Below are 18,602 nucleotides of genomic sequence, written 5' to 3'. Positions count from 1 at the left end.
GTCATTCTCCTCTTGTTTGCCCACTCAGGTGTTGAGTCAGGGGGCTGTTATCGCTATCGCGTGCTTTGCGTTTGCATTTATGAGTGGGGGAGGTGGTTTCTACCCCGTCTCTGCAGTACGGCTGCACTGTCTTCCTGCAGTGTAGTCCATCTGTGTGTCAGTTTCTCTCTCTCTCTATTTGACCAAAATAAAAAATAACAAACAGAAACAGACCCTGACGAAGTACAGGCTCAGTGACCACAACCTGGCCATAGAAACTGGGCGACACAGGCAGACCTGGCTGCCCAGAGAGGACATGCTCAGTGACCACAGCCTGGACACACACTGGACACAGGCAGACCTGGCTGCCCAGAGAGGACAGGCTCAGTGACCACAGCCTGGACACACACACTGGACACAGGCAGACCTGGCTGTCCAGAGAGGACAGGCTGTGCTCCCACTGCCAGCGGGGAGAAATAGAGACAGAGGTGCACTTCCTACTGCATTGTGACAGATACTCTGGGATTAGAGAAACATTCTTCCCGAAATTCAGAAATCTAATCCCAGAGTTCCCACACCTGCCAAAACCACAACAGGTCCCAATCCTACTGGGAGAGGGAGGAGGGAACTGGAATCTGGCAGCCCAGTATGTGATCTCCTGTCACAGCCTGAGGAACAGTGAGTCCGTCTCCCAATAATGCTCCAGCCGCCTACAGTATATGTCGATATTTTATAATATGTCTTTGTTGTAAATGTCTGTAACATGTCTGTAGATTTTATTTTACTTCTATTTTTTGTTTTGTTCTATGTTAATTTTATTATTTTTATTTGCTTTGGCAACACTGATTGTACCCATCGGTCATGCTAATAAAGCACCTTGAATTGAATTGAATTGAATTGAGAGAGAGGGCGGAATGGGACTGGCTCGCTCTGTAGCTGTATGAACCTTCCTCCTCTGCCTGTAGTCACACCCCCCCACTCCAGTGCGAATCATTTCTCTGTATTTAAGTGTTGACTTCCCTCCACACACACACACACACACACACACACACACACACACACACACACACCTTATCTCGCTTGGAAACTGTAGACCCATCTCCCTGCTACGTGCAGATTTTAAAACCGCACTCTCTGTGCCCCCCCCCCCCAGGAACGTAAATCTCCTGGCCCAGCTCGGCCCTCTCCCAGCCCAGATGGCCCCCCCGTTCAACCTGTCGGACCCGGGCTCGGTGTCGATGGAGGAGTACGGCGCCTGGTTCGAGGACTGGGGCCTGAACGCGAGCCGCGGTCTGAACGCCTGCAGGCTGGAGGACGAGATGAACAAGGTGGGCTTTGAAAACCTGCCGCGCGCCAGGGGGGGGGGCTTTCAGAGTATCCCCCCCGCCCGGTGGCTATCGATGACCGATGAGGGATCGTAGAGCAGCGACTGCGCGCTCCAGCGGGGTTTGGCGCGGAGAGTGGGGCGTCTCGGAGGGTCGAGATTCAGGCGCAGGTGGCTTGCCGTTCGTGCTGTGTGTGAATACCCTGTGCATGTCTTACACCGTGCCTTAACCCCACCTCCTCCTGCCTCCTCCTCTCTCCCTCTATTCCTCAACCCCCTCCGCCCTCTGTCCTCTGTCTTCTCCTGTTCCCCCCTGCCCTCTCATCCTCTCTCCTTTCTCTCCTTCCTCTCTCCCATCTCTCTCCTTTCCTACCCTCTCTCCCTCTTCTCTCTCATCTCTCCTTTCTCTCCTTCTCTGTTCACTCTCTCTCTCCTTCCTCTCCTCTTCTTCTCCCATCTTTATCCTCTCTTCCTCTCTCTGTGTGTGTTGTGTTACTCTGTGTATGTGTTACACCGTGCCTTAACCCCACCTCCTCCTGCCTCCTCCTCCTCTCTCCCTCTGTTCCTCAACCCCCTCCGCCCTCTGTCCTCTGTCTTCTCCTGTTCCCCCCTGCCCTCTCATCCTCTCTCCTTTCTCTCCTTCCTCTCTCCCATCTCTCTCCTTTCCTATCCTCTCTCCCTCTTCTCTCTCATCTCTCCTTTCTCTCCTTCCTCTCCTCTTCCTCTCTCCCATCTTTATCCTCTCTCCCCCTCTCTTCTCTCTCCTCTCCCTCTCTCTGTGTATGTGTTACACCGTGCCTTAACCCCACCTCCTCCTGCCTCCTCCTCTCTCCCTCTGTTCCTCAACTCCCTCCGCCCTCTGTCCTGTCTTCTCCTGTTCCCCCCTGCCCTCTCATCCTCTCTCCTTTCTCTCCTTCCTCTCTCCCATCTCTCCTTTCACTCCCATCCCTCCCTCTTCTCTCTCATCTCTCCTTTCTCTCCTTCTCTGTTCACTCTCTCTCTCTCCTTCCTCTCCTCTCTCCCTCTCCCTCTATCCCCCTCTCTCCTCTCCCTCTCTCTGTGTATGTGTTATGTGTTACTCTGTGTATGTGTTACACCGTGCCTTAACCCCACCTCCTCCTGCCTCCTCCTCTCTCCCTCTGTTCCTCAACCCCCTCCGCCCTCTGTCCTCTGTCTTCTCCTGTTCCCCCCTGTCCTCTCATCCTCTCTCCTTTCTCTCCTTCCTCTCTCCCATCTCTCTCCTTTCCTACCCTCTCTCTCTTCTCTCTCATCTCTCCTTTCTCTCCTTCTCTGTTCACTCTCTCTCTCTCCTTCCTCTCCTCTTCCTCTCTCCCATCTTTATCCTCTCTCCCCCTCTCTCCTCTCCCTCTCTCTGTGTATGTGTTGTGTTACCCTGTGCATGTCTTACACCGTGCCTTAACCCCACCTCCTCCTGCCTCCTCCTCTCTCCCTCTGTTCCTCAACTCCCTCCGCCCTCTGTCCTCTGTCTTCTCCTGTTCCCCCCTGCCCTCTCATCCTCTCTCCTTCCTCTCTCCCATCTCTCCTTTCACTCCCATCCCTCCCTCTTCTCTCTCATCTCTCCTTTCTCTCCTTCTCTGTTCACTCTCTCCTTCCTCTCCTCTTCCTCTGTCCCATCTTTATCCTCTCTCCCCCTCTCTTCTCTCCCTCTCTCTCTCCCAGGGAGTGGAGGGCACAGGCCTGGCCTTCATCGCCTTCACAGAGGCCATGACGCTGTTCCCCGCCAGCCCCTTCTGGTCCTGCCTGTTCTTCCTCATGCTGCTCAACCTGGGCCTGAGCACCATGTTCGGCACCATGCAGGGCATCCTGACCCCTCTGATCGACAGCTTCAAGACCCTGGCCAGACACAAGACCATGCTGACCGGTACAGCCCTGCCCCTTTCTCAGTCCACTAGAGTGTCCAGTCAGTGTGTCTGTATGAACCCCTCTCTCTCTCAGTGCAGTGTTAATGTACTGGAGTGTCCAGTCAGTGTCTGTATTAACCCCTCTCTCTCTCTCAGTGCAGTGTTAATGTACTGGAGTGTCCAGTCAGTGTGTCTGTATGAACCCCTCTCTCTCTCAGTGCAGTGTTAATGTACTGGAGTGTCCAGTCAGTGTGTCTGTATGAACCCCTCTCTCTCTCAGTGCAGTGTTAATGTACTGGAGTGTCCAGTCAGTGTGTCTGTATGAACCCCTCTCTCTCTCAGTGCAGTGTTAATGTACTGGAGTGTCCAGTCAGTGTGTCTGTATGAACCCCTCTCTCTCTCAGTGCAGTGTTAATGTACTGGAGTGTCCAGTCAGTGTGTGTGTGTGTATTAACCCCTCTCTCTCTCAGTGCAGTGTTAATGTACTGGAGTGTCCAGTCAGTGTGTGTGTGTATTAACCCCTCTCTCTCTCAGTGCAGTGTTAATGTACTGGAGTGTCCAGTCAGTGTGTCTGTATTAACCCCTCTCTCTCTCTCTCAGTGCAGTGTTAATGTACTGGAGTGTCCAGTCAGTGTGTCTGTATTAACCCCTCTCTCTCTCTCTCAGTGCAGTGTTAATGTACTGGAGTGTCCAGTCAGTGTGTCTGTATGAACCCCTCTCTCTCTCAGTGCAGTGTTAATGTACTGGAGTGTCCAGTCAGTGTGTCTGTATGAACCCCTCTCTCTCTCTCTCAGTGCAGTGTTCATGTACTGGAGTGTCCAGTCAGTGTGTCTGTATGAACCCCTCTCCCTCTCAGTGCAGTGTTAATGTACTGGAGTGTCCAGTCAGTGTGTCTGTATTAACCCCTCTCTCTCTCAGTGCAGTGTTAATGTACTGGAGTGTCCAGTCAGTGTGTCTGTATGAACCCCTCTCTCTCTCAGTGCAGTGTTAATGTACTGGAGTGTCCAGTCAGTGTGTGAATGTGTCTCTCTCTCTCAGTATTCAGTTGCCTTCTGGGATTTGTGATCGGGCTGATATTCGTCCAGCGCTGTGGAAATTATTTTGTCACGATGTTTGATGATTACTCCGCCACGCTGCCCCTCATCATCGTCGTGATCTTCGAAACCTTCAGTGTGGCCTGGATGTACGGCGCTGACCGGTAAGGCTGACTCTGTCTCTACATCGACAAGACAGATTACACCAGGGTTGCTCAATCAATCACAGAGAATCTGTGCCTGAACTACACAAGGGTTCACCAGGGTTGCCCAATCAATCACAGAGAAACTACACAAGGGTTCACTGATACCGGAGCCTATCCCAGCAAGCAACATGCTCAAGGGTACACCTTGGATGGGACACCAGTTCATCACGGGGCAGACAGACACGCCCATATCTAGAACTCGTATGTTTTCCCAGAAGCACCCCTGAGCTCACCCAGCCCTCTCCCCCTCCCCTCTGTGCCCCTCGGCAGGTTCATGGACGACATCGAGGTGATGCTGCAGTGGCGCCCCCCAGTGGTGTACAAGTACCTGTGGCAGTTCATCTGCCCACTGGCCATGGTCGGCCTGCTGCTGGCCAGCTTGATCAACATGGTCCTCAAGCACCCCACCTACAAGTCCTGGAACCAGCAGAAGGTGAGAGACGCTGCATCCTGATCGTCAGAGGGGAGCTTGTCCCCCACTCCCACCCCCCTCTGTGTACAGAAGAGCCTCCTGTCCTGACTGGAGGAGCTCACCCAGCTGTGTCTGGAGAGACGCCAGGGTGTCGGCTTCAACCACAGGGCTGGGCAGCTTGTTCCCCACCCCCACCACCCTTCACGTAAAGAAGGGTGCCCCCCGTGCTCATTTCCCTGTCGTTTGAATGCGTTGTCGAGCCACCGAAGGGGATTGTGGGAGTTGTAGCGTGATTCTGGTCTCCCTCTCTCTCAGGTGAAAGAGGAAGAGCTGCAGTACCCAGCCTGGGCTCTAGGGGTGCTGGTGTCCCTGATCCTGCTCGCCTCCCTGCCCATCCCAGTGGGCTACGTCCGCCAGCTCGTCGTCGACCTGAGGAGGGGGGCGCCGGGGGGGGGGGAGGAGGGCGGGGCCCCCGCGGCCCTCAGGCACAGGAATCACGACATCTACAGGAAGTGCAGCACCACGGACCCCGTCGAGGGGTCCTCCCCCGAGCCGCCGCTGGGCGACGACGACGACGACGACGACGGCGGCGGCGGGGAGGGGGAGGGGCGGAGGCGGGGGCGGGAGCGGCCCCCCCCGGAGAACGGGTTCCTCCCATTGGCCGACGGGCGGGGGGAGGGGCTGTACAGGCTCCTCCCACAGGAAGAGGGGGAGGAGGAGGAGACGACCGGAGTGTGAGAGGCAGGGAGGAGGAGGAGGAGGAGGAGGAGGAGGGGGGAGAGAGAGGGAAAAGGGAGAGGCCAAATTCCGGGACGCCGCAGCGCCGAAGACACTACCAGCGACAGCTCACCGGAATCGATATCGCCGTGAGCCGCCGTGCACACCTCGTACCCCTAGAGAGAGAGGGGGAGGGGGCTCGCGAGTGTGTGACAGCGAACTGCAGTTCCCCCGCCGAGCCTGCGGCGCGGGAGTGGGCGCTGTTTCCCACAACGCTAGCGTTATTTATAGTATTGCTCCTGCAGCTGGGGGAGCTCACCGCCAGTGCCTCTCCGGACTCGGGGGGCCGTGGGCTGAGGGGGGGCTCTCTCTCTCAGGCGTGGCCAGCCAGATGCCGGTAGCATTTCTGTTTTTATTTGTATTCTTGTTTTTATGAACGATCAGATTTTTTTTTTAATATATATGTATGTATGTATTTAAAAGGGCTGATTTGAGAGACGGGGGGTTGGCGTAACCCGTCATGGTGTGCGAATCAAAATGAATCGGTTTGTTTTTCCCCCCCGCTGAGGTCGGACGCACGGAGACACACACTTGTATATATGCGTCGAGGGAGGGCGGTGGGTTTGGGCAAGATGGCGGCTCTTCTACGTTAATGAACTACGTTTCCCAGAATGCATTGGGTGGGTGGGGGGGGGTTGGCAATTGGATGAGTACAATTGGTCAGGTGACCTTTTAAAAACCAGGAAGTGGAGACTGTTGGCTTGGTGCGGCACAGGACAGGCGATCTCCGATGGAAAGATAAAGAGAGAGGTTCGACTTTGTGTCTGCACCCTATTTTCCTCCCTTCCCACACACAAAAAAAAACTGCCCCTTCCAGGTCCATTCTCCTGGTTCCGGTTCCTCAAATTCCCAGGACTCCTAAAATCCAGATCTGTCCGTCTGCTCCCGTGAGGAAGAGAGTTTTTTCCCTGCGTCTCATTCACCTCTCTCGGAGCACCCTGGAAACGAGCCCGGGAATCGGACCTCTGTGGCTGCTGTCATCCGGAACTCCGGACCAGTACCGGGCCGGCACCGAGACCCGGGTGCTGCTTTCCAGTGTCCAGCCTGGTTGGTCCCTTCAAAGTCGTGTCCCAGCCTGGCAGGGGGAGTGGAATACCCACAGCCTTTCACAGAACCCTGGGCAGCTTGAAACGGGTCGACTTGAGCCCATTACCTGTTCTGTAGTTCATTCTAGGGGAAGAGACCCAGAGGATTCTGGGAGGAGTGGGGGTGACCTCATTTTGTACGTGTACTGTATGTATATATATACAGCGTGTGTCTCTCCTGGGTGTATATAGTGTTAGCAGTATGTATATAGTGTCCTAGCTCTGTTCAGATCAAAAACAGTGTCGATGGAGACGGACAGCTCTGTACAGATTAAAATCACAGTCTCTAGGGAGACAGACAGCTCTGTACAGATAGAAATCGCAGTGTCCAGAGAGACAGACAGACAGCTCTGTACAGACTGAAATCGCAGTGTCCAGGGAGACAAATAGACAGCTCTGTACAGACTGAAATCGCAGTGTCCAGAGAGACAGACAGACAGCTCTGTACAGACTGAAATCGCAGTGTCCAGGGAGACAAACAGACAGCTCTTTACAGACTGAAATCGCAGTGTACAGAGAGACGGACAGACAGCTCTGTACAGACTGAAATCACAGTGTACAGAGATAGGGACAGACAGCTCTTTACAGACTGAAATCGCAGTGTCCAGAGAGACGGACAGCTCTGTACAGACTGAAATCACAGTGTCCAGAGAGAGATGGACAGACAGCTCTGTACAGACTGAAATCACAGTGTCCAGAGAGAGATGGACAGACAGCTCTGTACAGACTGAAATCACAGTGTACAGAGAGACGGACAGACAGCTCTGTACAGACTGAAATCACAGTGTACAGAGAGACGGACAGACAGCTCTGTACAGACTGAAATCGCAGTGTACAGAGAGACGGACAGACAGCTCTGTACAGACTGAAATCGCAGTGTCCAGAGAGACGGACAGACAGCTCTGTACAGACTGAAATCGCAGTGTCCAGAGAGACGGACAGACAGCTCTGTACAGACTGAAATCGCAGTGTCCAGAGAGACGGACAGACAGCTCTGTACAGACTGAAATCGCAGTGTCCAGAGAGACGGACAGACAGCTCTGTACAGACTGAAATCGCAGTGTCCAGGGAGACAAACAGACAGCTCTGTACAGACTGAAATCGCAGTGTCCAGGGAGACAAACAGACAGCTCTTTACAGACTGAAATCGCAGTGTCCAGAGAGATGGACAGACAGCTCTGTACAGACTGAAATCGCAGTGTCCAGAGAGACGGACAGACAGCTCTGTACAGACTGAAATCGCAGTGTCCAGGGAGACAAACAGACAGCTCTGTACAGACTGAAATCACAGTGTACAGAGAGAGGGACAGACAGCTCTTTACAGACTGAAATCGCAGTGTCCAGAGAGACGGACAGCTCTGTACAGACTGAAATCACAGTGTCCAGAGAGAGATGGACAGACAGCTCTGTACAGACTGAAATCACAGTGTACAGAGAGAGATGGACAGACAGCTCTGTACAGACTGAAATCACAGTGTACAGAGAGACGGACAGACAGCTCTGTACAGACTGAAATCACAGTGTACAGAGAGACGGACAGACAGCTCTGTACAGACTGAAATCACAGTGTACAGAGAGACGGACAGACAGCTCTGTACAGACTGAAATCGCAGTGTCCAGAGAGACGGACAGACAGCTCTGTACAGACTGAAATCGCAGTGTCCAGAGAGACGGACAGACAGCTCTGTACAGACTGAAATCGCAGTGTCCAGAGAGACGGACAGACAGCTCTGTACAGACTGAAATCGCAGTGTCCAGAGAGACGGACAGACAGCTCTGTACAGACTGAAATCACAGTGTCCAGAGAGACGGACAGACAGCTCTGTACAGACTGAAATCGCAGTGTCCAGAGAGACGGACAGCTCTGTAGTCTGTAAGATGTCTCTTTTGTCAGCAGAGTCATCTGTGTCTCGTGATGAAACGGTAACGTCAGTCTTGGTTCCCTGCCCTGTGTGTGGGGGTGACCGCTGTCAGGAGCTGCTCGGGCGAGGAAGACTCCGATCCGGACAATTCCTTCCTTCCTCAAGGTCCCTCGGCGCTTCGCGCACCGGAGCGGACCAGAACCGGAACCAGCTGTGTGATTGTCACGACCCGTACAGACCCCGAGGGCTGCACCCCGATTTTCAGGGGACCCCAGGGCACGCGGCGGAGAATTCTCGTATTTTTGATGGAGACTTGTACAGTATGTGCCTTGCTTGTCGGTCACTGTTGTCCGTGGGTTTCGAACAGGACCTGATTAAAATGACTTTCACACGACCTTTGACCCCCTTGTGTACGTCACTGTCCTTGTCGAGCAGTGTGTAGAGACACCCCAAGAGCAGCTCAGTACTGTTACCCCACAGTGCGATGGCAGAGAGGCAGTGCAGTTTAGTACTGAGTGACAGTTCCCCCTCCATTTCCTAACAGCTGTGTCCAGTGCAGGGCAGCTGGAGTCTATCCCAGCAAGCAATGGGCATAAGGCAGGGTACACTCTGGGCAAGACACCAGTCACACACACACACACACTCACACTCACACTCACACCAGGGCCAGTCCATCACAGGACACACACAGACACGCACACACTCACACCAGGGCCAGTCCATCACAGGACACACACACACCAGGGCCAGTCCATCACAGGACACACACACACTCACACCAGGGCCAGTCCATCACAGGACACACACACACACTCACACCAGGGCCAGTCCATCACAGGACACACACACACACACGGGCCAGTCCATCACAGGACACACACACACACACACTCACACCAGGACCAGTTCATCACAGGACACACACACACACTCACACCAGGGCCAGTCCATCACAGGACACACACACACACACACACACACACACACGGGCCAGTCCATCACAGGACACACACACTCACACCAGAAGGTCCGCACACCGGCCGGTCTCCCCTCCAGTTGAGCTTCGTTACTTAATCGATGCCTTGAACTCTACAAACTTGGTGCGCTGTTGAACTAACGAGCTGTTTGATTGGAGTAGCTGCAAGGTTTATTTTCTCTTGGAAACCTTCGGGGTGTGAAGTCGCTTGTGAAGTGTCCAACACCTGGGAGAGCTGGAAATGGACACGCGGCTCAGACCGTTCCTGCTCTAGGGTCAATTTTGGCGAACGTAGGTGAAACATGCAAACTCCGCACACACCAGCTAGAATCGAACCCAGGGCCAAAGCACGCTGAGGCTGTTGTGCCGACTTAATACCACTGGGATATAAATTGGCACACATTGCACTGTGACAGATACTCTGGGATTAGATTTCTGAATTTCGGGAAGAATGTTTCTCTAATCCCAGAGTTCCCACACCTGCCAGAATCACAACGGGTCCCAATCCTACTGGGAGAGGGAGGAGGGAACTCAGTTGATCTGGCAGCCCAGTATGTGATCTCCTGTCACAGCCTGAGGAACGGTGAGCCTGTCTCCCAATAATAATAATACAGTGTGTGATCTCCTGTCCCAGCCTGAGGAACAGACAGTGAGCCTGTCTCTCAATAATAATAATACAGCGTGTGATCTCCTGTCCCAGCCTGAGGAACAGACAGTGAGCCTGTCTCTCAATAATAATAATACAGTGTGTGATCTCCTGTCCCAGCCTGAGGAACAGACAGTGAGCCTGTCTCTCAATAATAATAATACAGTGTGTGATCTCCTGTCCCAGCCTGAGGAACAGACAGTGAGCCTGTCTCTCAGTAATAATAATACAGTGTGTGATCTCCTGTCCCAGCCTGAGGAACAGACAGTGAGCCTGTCTCTCAATAATAATAATACAGTGTGTGATCTCCTGTCCCAGCCTGAGGAACAGACAGTGAGCCTGTCGCTCAATAATAATAATACAGTGTGTGATCTCCTGTCCCAGCCTGAGGAACAGACAGTGAGCCTGTCTCTCAATAATAATAATACAGTGTGTGATCTCCTGTCCCAGCCCGAGGAACAGACAGTGAGCCTGTCTCTCAATAATAATAATACAGTGTGTGATCTCCTGTCCCAGCCTGAGGAACAGACAGTGAGCCTGTCTCTCAATAATAATAATACAGTGTGTGATCTCCTGTCACAGCCTGAGGAACAGTGAGTCTGTCTCCCAATAATGCTCCAGCCGCCTACAGTATATGTCAATATTTTATAATATGTCTGTAGATTTTATTTTACTTCTATTTTTTGTTTTAAGGTAAATATCATTACTTTCATTTGCTTTGGCAACACCGATTGTACCCAGCGGTCATGCTCATAAAGCACCTCGAACTCTAAACTCGCTCGCCGGCGGTCTGTAGGTGCCCAGTGCGAGAAGGGCCCCCTGGTGGCCGAGTGTGTGAAGTGTGAACCGGTGCGCCGGGGCTGAGCTGTCCCACAGTCCCGGAGAGCCGGTTCGTCCGCATGTTTTCCATCCAGCGCGATCCTCAGCGAGGTAAACGAGCTGTTTACCTTCTTAAGCGGTAAATCAGATCTGAAGCGCTTATTAAAGTTGGCTGGACTGGTCGTAACGAGTATTCGCCCTCCTCTCCCTCCTGCTGTATGGTTCAATCGATTTAAATCGGAACAGAGGTCATATCAATCGATTTTGTTTATTAAAAAAAATATTTAATACACTTTAAATGAGTCAAGCAGCTTGCGATGTCCATCAGCAAGGACACCGCTGTGCACAGCAGTGTTGCATGCTGCTGCTGCCTTAGTAATAAAACTGAGTCAGTAGGAAAAATAAAAGCCCCCAAATTTGATATAACCTGTTTTCTTCGACTAAACCTGTATGCTCCTCCCCACGCACATGCGCACAACGCCAACCCTCAGATCGGCGGAGGTCAGCTTTTGCGAAGGGGCGGGACATCGACGGGAGGGGGGGGGGTTGTTCGCCCCGGCCGCGTTGATTGGCCGGCTCCGGCGCCACTCGCGGCGGCCTCCCGCTGCCCATTGGCGGGGGCGGCCCGCCCGTCAGGCCGGAGGCGGGCCGACGGCGGCGAGACGTGACCAATGGGGGCAGAGTAATGGGGTCTCGGCGGCGGAGGCTGGCAGAGACGGTGAGGAAGAGCTGAGCCGCCAGGAGCGAGTTGGGGGAGAGAGAGAGAGACACAGGTCCGCTTTGTTGTCCGACGCCCGAGCAGGACGGTACCGGAGGGAGAGAGAGAGAGAGAGGGGGAGAGAGACGCAGAGGCACGGAAGAGGAGGCCCGGCCGTGAGCGCAGGTGGTCACGAGCGATACTTTTGTTTCTTTTTGTTTCGCACACACGCACACTCACACACACACACACGCCACAAAACCCCCGCTGAAATCCCGTGCACCGGAGGGGAGGGGAGGGGGGGGGTTGTGCACGGAGCAACCCCGATTTTTCGCGTGCCTGGCCGCCCCACGCCACGCCACGCCACGGGGCTCGGTCTGCTTTTTATCTTTTATATAGCGCCTTTTCCATGCGCCGCCGCCGCCGCCTCGGTGCTTGGGCATGCCGCCTGCTCCTCCTGTCGCGCGACCCGCCCCGCAGCCCCCCCGTGGGAGCTGTATATAGCGCCTCGGCGTCGCTTTGCACGCACGCCCGCCCCACACCCACCCACCCACCCGTGATTTCCCCCACCGCGGACGGGAAGCGGGTGGGTGTCGGGGTCGCTGTGGCTGTTCCGGTTGCGGGCGTGTAGCCTCTTGTTTGTAGTGGCGAAGCGCGTTTCCCGTGGCGGGTGCGTGGGTGGGTGTGTGTGTGTGCGGCCCGGGTCACTTGCCCGACCCCCGGCCCCCGGCCAACCCCACCCGGAATCATCCGCACGGGCCCCGGCGACTGTCGCCTCTCCGGCCCGGGAGGGTCCGGCTGGACAGCACCCGCGGGGCCTCGGCCTGTCCGTCCGGCCCACTGCGCATGCCCGCTATATAGCGCCGTCGCGCAGGGCGGGGGAGCCGCGTGTCTGCGCTGTCCAGCCCCCACCCTCGTGTCGCCGCTCGTCAGTCTCTGTCGGGAACTGCGCTCCGGCTGCTGCGGGGGGCGGGGGGGGTCCCCGAGATGTCGTGTTGTGATTGTGGTGTTGTTTTTCTGTGTGTTCTGCCTGCCCTTCAGAACGGCTCCGGCTTTTTTCTGTGGCTCTGATCAGTAGGGATGTTTAGAGCAGCTGTAGTCGTATAAGTCATGCAAGTTCCTTATTTTTGGGGTATAGCGCCTTTAAAAGTGGGCTCTCGGAGCTCTGCGCGGTAAGAAGACGGACGCGCGGCGGCGACGGTGAGGTTTTGGGGTACCGCGGGTAAAGAGAAGGGGGGCGCGCCCCCAGAACCGGTTCGATAAAAACTCCTTCTGGAGCAGAGGGGTGGGTCTGAGTCGGGGTTTGAAGGAGTTTAGAGAAGGATGCTCTTCGGGGAGAGAGTTCCAGAGCTTGGGGGGCGCAGCAGGAGAGGATCCTGTCCCCCCCCCTAGAGTGTGGACGGGCTTGGGGGACAGACAGGAGACCAGAATCAGAGGGGCGAAGGTTTTGAGGTGGGCAGCAGGGCGATAGCAGTTCAGACAGGTACTGAGGCGCCGGGCCAAGCAGAGCCCTGGAGGTGAGCAGGAGGATTCTCAAGTCCACACGGAATTTGACAGGAAGCCAGTGCAGGGACTCCAGGACAGGAGTAATGTGAACACGGGCATCAGACCTGCTCGGGGTTTCTGGCTGCCGGATTTCGGACAGACTGGAGTTCGTTCAAAGGTGGCTTTAGGAGCCCCAGCGAGTACAGCGTTACAGTAGCCAATTCGGGAGAAGACAAATGCGTGGGCAAGCGGGACCCGTGTGTCAGGGCTTGGAAAGTAGGGGCCCAGTATCAGACCCCTGAGGAACACCAGACGTGACGAGTCGCTGTCGGAAACCCCTAACACAGTCGCAAGTGGAGAAGGAGAGATACTGTGGTCAAAAGCAGCACTGAGGTCAAGGAGAGTCAGGGCAGAAACGAGACCTTCCCCAGAAGCCAGGAGAAGATTGTAATCAGGGCAGCTTCTGGGCTGTGTGTGGGTCTGGAACCCAGGCTCTCTGCAGAGAGATGATTATTGAACTGAATTGTCACAGGACGTTCAAAGTTTTTTGCAAGAAAGGGTAAGTTGGACAGAGAACATAGGAGACGATTGTTCAGGTGGTCCAGGGCCATCTTTTTTTTTTTGACTCGGGGGTAAACAGCAGCTGTTTGGATGGGTTAAGGTATCACACCAGTGCTCAAGGACTCATTTAGTATATATTTATTCTCGCCAGCTGCCTTACCGCCCTGCAGCTCCCAGCTGGAGCCCAGCAGGGGGGAGCCTGGCCAGTACCTGGAGGGGAGACTCCTGGGAAAGCTGAGGCTGCTGCTGGGAGAGGTGTGAGTGGGGGCCAGCAGGGGGCGCTCACCCTGCGGTCTGTGTGGGTCCTCATGCCCCAGTATAGTGACGGGGACACTAGACTGTAAACAGGTGCCGTCCTTCGGATGAGACGTCAAACCGAGGTCCTGACTCTCTGTGGTCATTAACAATCCCGGGGTGTCTCTCGACAAGAGTAGGGGTGTCACCCCAGTGTCCTGGCCCAATTCCCTCCCCTGGCCTTTACCCCTCATGGCCTCCTAATAACCCCCCTTTCTGAACTGGCTCCATCCCTCTGCTCTCCTCCCCACTGAGAGCTGGTGTGTGTGAGAGGACTGGAGCATCATCCAGGTGGGGCTGCACACTGGTGGGGGTAGTGGGATTCCCCCTGACCTGGGAAGAGCTCGGAGTGGAGGGTCCAGACAGGTATTACACTCGCACCCCGGTATAAGAACGTTCGGTGCAGGAATTTTCTCCAATCCGAACACGAAGGATTTGTACCTTGTCGTTCGCTATAAGAACAGAATCGCGCTCAGCCGAACTCTGAGGTTCGGAAGGGACCGGCTCCGCCCGAGCCCCTCCTGCGGGCGTCTGTCTGCAGCGCCAGGGGTGACAGGCGCTGTGGGTGGGGCAGGACACCAGGGGGTGGCAGCGCTCTGTCCGCCAGCGCAGAGGAAGCCCGCGCTCTCGTTATCCAAGTGTTTTTTTGCGTGCGTGTGAGTTTTGTAGTTGCTGTTCATTACGGGGGTCTCCAGGAAGAGTTTGCCCCCTTTGTTTCGTGCGTTTTATTTTGTTCTGACAAGCGCTGTTTGTATTTTCCCTGTCGATTCCTCTCTCAGCGGTAGGAGAGCAGTGTCTTACGAGAGTGGAAACGTGAACATGACGAATGAGTTATGTTTCAGCTCCGGCTGGTTTCTCTGAGCAGGACGGCGTTGTGCGCTGGTCTGTGTGCTGTTCTCTGGTCAGGGGGGTTTCTGATGGAACTGGTCTCTGGTTCAGGAGGGGGGTGGAGTTTCCCCCCATAAGAAACTGGAGATTTTATTTTCGACTTGCGATGTCCCGGCTTCCGAACAGATTTTCAGTCGTAGTGTCCGGTCAGCGCTGACCCCTCTGTCTCTCTGTGTTGTAGTGTCTGGTCAGTGCTGACCCCTCTGTCTCTCTCTCGGTGTTGTAGTGTCCGGTCAGTGCTGACCCCTCTGTCTCTCTCTCGGTGTTGTAGTGTCCGGTCAGTGCTGACCCCTCTGTCTCTCTCTCGGTGTTGTAGTGTCCGGTCAGTGCTGACCCCTCTGTCTCTCTCTCGGTGTTGTAGTGTCCGGTCAGTGCTGACCCCTCTGTCTCTCTCTCGGTGTTGTAGTGTCCAGCCAGTGCTGACCCCTCTCTCTCTGTGTTGTAGTGTCCAGTCTGTGCTGACATCTGTCTCTCTCTCAGTGTTGTAGTGTCCGGTCCGTGCTGACCTCTGTCTCTTTCTCTAGGTGTTGTAGTGTCCAGTCAGTGCTGACCCCTCTCTCTCTCTGTGTTGTAGTGTCCAGTCCGTGCTGACCCCCCCCTCGCTCTCGGTGTTGTAGTGTCCAGTCCGTGCTGACCTCGGGCTCTCTCTCTGTGTTGTAGTGTCCGGTCCGTGCTGACCTCGGGCTCTCTCTCTGTGTTGTAGTGTCCGGTCAGTGCTGGCCCCTCTGTCTCTCTCTCTGTGTTGTAGTGTCCGGTCAGTGGTGGCCCCTCTGTCTCTCTCTCTGTGTTGTAGTGTCCAGTCAGTGCTGACCCCTCTGTCTCTCTCTCTGTGTTGTAGTGTCCAGTCAGTGCTGACCCCTCTGTCTCTCAGGGTTGTAGTGTCCAGTCAGTGCTGACCCCTCTGTCTCTCTCTCTGTGTTGTAGTGTCCAGTCCGTGCTGACCCCTCTGTCTCTCTCTCAGTGTTGTAGCGTCCAGTCCATGCTGACCCCTCTGTCTCTGTCTCTCAGTGTTGTAGTGTCCAGTCCGTGCTGACCTCTGTCTCTCTCTCTGTGTTGTAGTGTCCAGTCAGTGCTGACCCCTCTGTCTCTCTCTCAGTGTTGTAGTGTCCAGTCCGTGCTGACCTCTGTCTCTCTCTCTGTGTTGTAGTGTCCAGTCCGTGCTGACCTCTGTCTCTCTCTCTGTGTTGTAGTGTCCACTCCGTGCTGACCTCTGTCTCTGTCTCTCAGTGTTGTAGTGTCCAGTCCGTGCTGACCCCTCTCTCTCTCTCTCAGTGATGTCCAGGTTGTGCGCGGACTCTCCCGCCCCGCGGGGCTCTGGGAAGTCCGGGGGCTCCATCACGCGCTGGGTCGTCTCCGAGGACGGCAGTGAGCTGATCCGCAGGGACGAGCTGGAGCCCGAGTCCCCCAGCGTCCACACAGGTCAGTGCGGGCCGGACGGTCAGCAGCGGCGCTCGCCGGGGCCCGGGCGGGGGGGCTCACTAAGCGGGGTGCTCTGTCTGTCAGGTCTGGAGGCCGAGACGCAGGCGGTGATCGTGAAGGAGGAGGTGTCGGAGCAGCCTGGGGCCTCTGCACACAAGACCTGCGAAGGTGAGTCCGTCTTCAGGCTCCTGTCATTACAGACCAGGACAGTCCAGTCAGTGTGTCTGTATGAACCCCTCTCTCTCTCAGTGCAGTGTTCATGTACTGGAGTGTCCAGTCAGTGTGTCTGTATTAACCCCTCTCTCTCAGTGCAGTGTTAATGTACTGGAGTGTCCAGTCAGTGTGTCTGTATGAACCCCTCTCTCTCAGTGCAGTGTTAATGTACTGGAGTGTCCAGTCAGTGTGTCTGTATGAACCCCTCTCTCTCTCAGTGCAGTGTTCATGTACTGGAGTGTCCAGTCAGTGTGTCTGTATGAACCCCTCTCTCTCTCAGTGCAGTGTTAATGTACTGGAGTGTCCAGTCAGTGTGTCTGTATTAACCCCTCTCTCTCTCAGTGCAGTGTTCATGTACTGGAGTGTCCAGTCAGTGTGTCTGTATGAACCCCTCTCTCTCTCAGTGCAGTGTTAATGTACTGGAGTGTCCAGTCAGTGTGTCTGTATGAACCCCTCTCTCTCTCAGTGCAGTGTTAATGTACTGGAGTGTCCAGTCAGTGTGTCTGTATGAACCCCTCTCTCTCTCTCAGTGCAGTGTTAATGTACTGGAGTGTCCAGTCAGTGTGTCTGTATGAACCCCTCTCTCTCTCAGTGCAGTGTTAATGTACTGGAGTGTCCAGTCAGTGTGTGTGTATTAACCCCCCTCTCTCTCTCAGTGCAGTGTTAATGTACTGGAGTGTCCAGTCAGTGTGTCTGTATGAACCCCTCTCTCTCTCAGTGCAGTGTTAATGTACTGGAGTGTCCAGTCAGTGTGTGTGTATTAACCCCCCTCTCTCTCTCAGTGCAGTGTTAATGTACTGGAGTGTCCAGTCAGTGTGTCTGTATGAACCCCTCTCTCTCTCAGTGCAGTGTTCATGTACTGGAGTGTCCAGTCAGTGTGTCTGTATGAACCCCTCTCTCTCTCAGTGCAGTGTTCATGTACTGGAGTGTCCAGTCAGTGTGTCTGTATGAACCCCTCTCTCTCTCAGTGCAGTGTTCATGTACTGGAGTGTCCAGTCAGTGTGTCTGTATGAACCCCTCTCTCTCTCAGTGCAGTGTTAATGTACTGGAGTGTCCAGTCAGTGTGTCTGTATGAACCCCTCTCTCTCTCAGTGCAGTGTTCATGTACTGGAGTGTCCAGTCAGTGTGTCTGTATGAACCCCTCTCTCTCTCAGTGCAGTGTTAATGTACTGGAGTGTCCAGTCAGTGTGTCTGTATTAACCCCTCTCTCTCTCAGTGCAGTGTTCATGTACTGGAGTGTCCAGTCAGTGTGTCTGTATGAACCCCTCTCTCTCTCAGTGCAGTGTTAATGTACTGGAGTGTCCAGTCAGTGTGTCTGTATGAACCCCTCTCTCTCTCAGTGTAGTGTTAATGTACTGGAGTGTCCAGTCAGTGTGTCTGTATGAACCCCTCTCTCTCTCTCAGTGCAGTGTTAATGTACTGGAGTGTCCAGTCAGTGTGTCTGTATGAACCCCTCTCTCTCTCAGTGCAGTGTTAATGTACTGGAGTGTCCAGTCAGTGTGTGTGTATTAACCCCCCTCTCTCTCTCAGTGCAGTGTTAATGTACTGGAGTGTCCAGTCAGTGTGTCTGTATGAACCCCTCTCTCTCTCAGTGCAGTGTTAATGTACTGGAGTGTCCAGTCAGTGTGTGTGTATTAACCCCCCTCTCTCTCTCAGTGCAGTGTTAATGTACTGGAGTGTCCAGTCAGTGTGTCTGTATGAACCCCTCTCTCTCTCAGTGCAGTGTTCATGTACTGGAGTGTCCAGTCAGTGTGTCTGTATGAACCCCTCTCTCTCTCAGTGCAGTGTTAATGTACTGGAGTGTCCAGTCAGTGTGTCTGTATTAACCCCTCTCTCTCTCAGTGCAGTGTTAATGTACTGGAGTGTCCAGTCAGTGTGTCTGTATGAACCCCTCTCTCTCTCAGTGCAGTGTTAATGTACTGGAGTGTCCAGTCAGTGTGTCTGTATGAACCCCTCTCTCTCTCAGTGCAGTGTTAATGTACTGGAGTGTCCAGTCAGTGTGTCTGTATTAACCCCTCTCTCTCAGTGTAGTGTTAATGTACTGGAGTGTCCAGTCAGTGTGT

General features: G+C 54.4%; 2 protein-coding genes across 8 annotated transcripts in view; both read left to right on the top strand.

The window, feature by feature from the left end:
• slc6a16a (solute carrier family 6 member 16a) overlaps nucleotides 1-6,223 on the top strand; it is a 30,985-nt gene extending 24,762 nt beyond the window's left edge. For all 7 annotated transcript variants that reach the window (XM_069191796.1, XM_069191798.1, XM_069191794.1 and 4 more), the window contains exons 8-12: nucleotides 1,133-1,307; nucleotides 2,984-3,185; nucleotides 4,204-4,363; nucleotides 4,676-4,838; nucleotides 5,133-6,223. In XM_069191796.1, the coding sequence (XP_069047897.1) occupies nucleotides 1,133-1,307; nucleotides 2,984-3,185; nucleotides 4,204-4,363; nucleotides 4,676-4,838; nucleotides 5,133-5,555 (1,123 nt within the window). In that variant the 3' untranslated portion in view covers nucleotides 5,556-6,223. The remainder of the gene's footprint in view (nucleotides 1-1,132; nucleotides 1,308-2,983; nucleotides 3,186-4,203; nucleotides 4,364-4,675; nucleotides 4,839-5,132) is intronic.
• Nucleotides 6,224-11,450: 5,227 nt separating this feature from the next.
• The window catches only part of LOC138240781 (zinc finger and SCAN domain-containing protein 10-like), a 9,834-nt gene continuing 2,682 nt past the window's right edge, over nucleotides 11,451-18,602 (top strand). Inside the window, exons 1-3 of the mRNA XM_069191986.1 lie at nucleotides 11,451-11,865; nucleotides 16,180-16,326; nucleotides 16,411-16,494. Coding sequence (XP_069048087.1) covers nucleotides 11,451-11,865; nucleotides 16,180-16,326; nucleotides 16,411-16,494 — 646 coding nt within the window. The remainder of the gene's footprint in view (nucleotides 11,866-16,179; nucleotides 16,327-16,410; nucleotides 16,495-18,602) is intronic.

The sequence above is a fragment of the Lepisosteus oculatus genome, chromosome 7, assembly GCF_040954835.1.
Source record: "Lepisosteus oculatus isolate fLepOcu1 chromosome 7, fLepOcu1.hap2, whole genome shotgun sequence".
NCBI lineage: Eukaryota > Metazoa > Chordata > Actinopteri > Semionotiformes > Lepisosteidae > Lepisosteus > Lepisosteus oculatus.
This window is presented reverse-complemented; position numbering and strand designations above follow the sequence as displayed.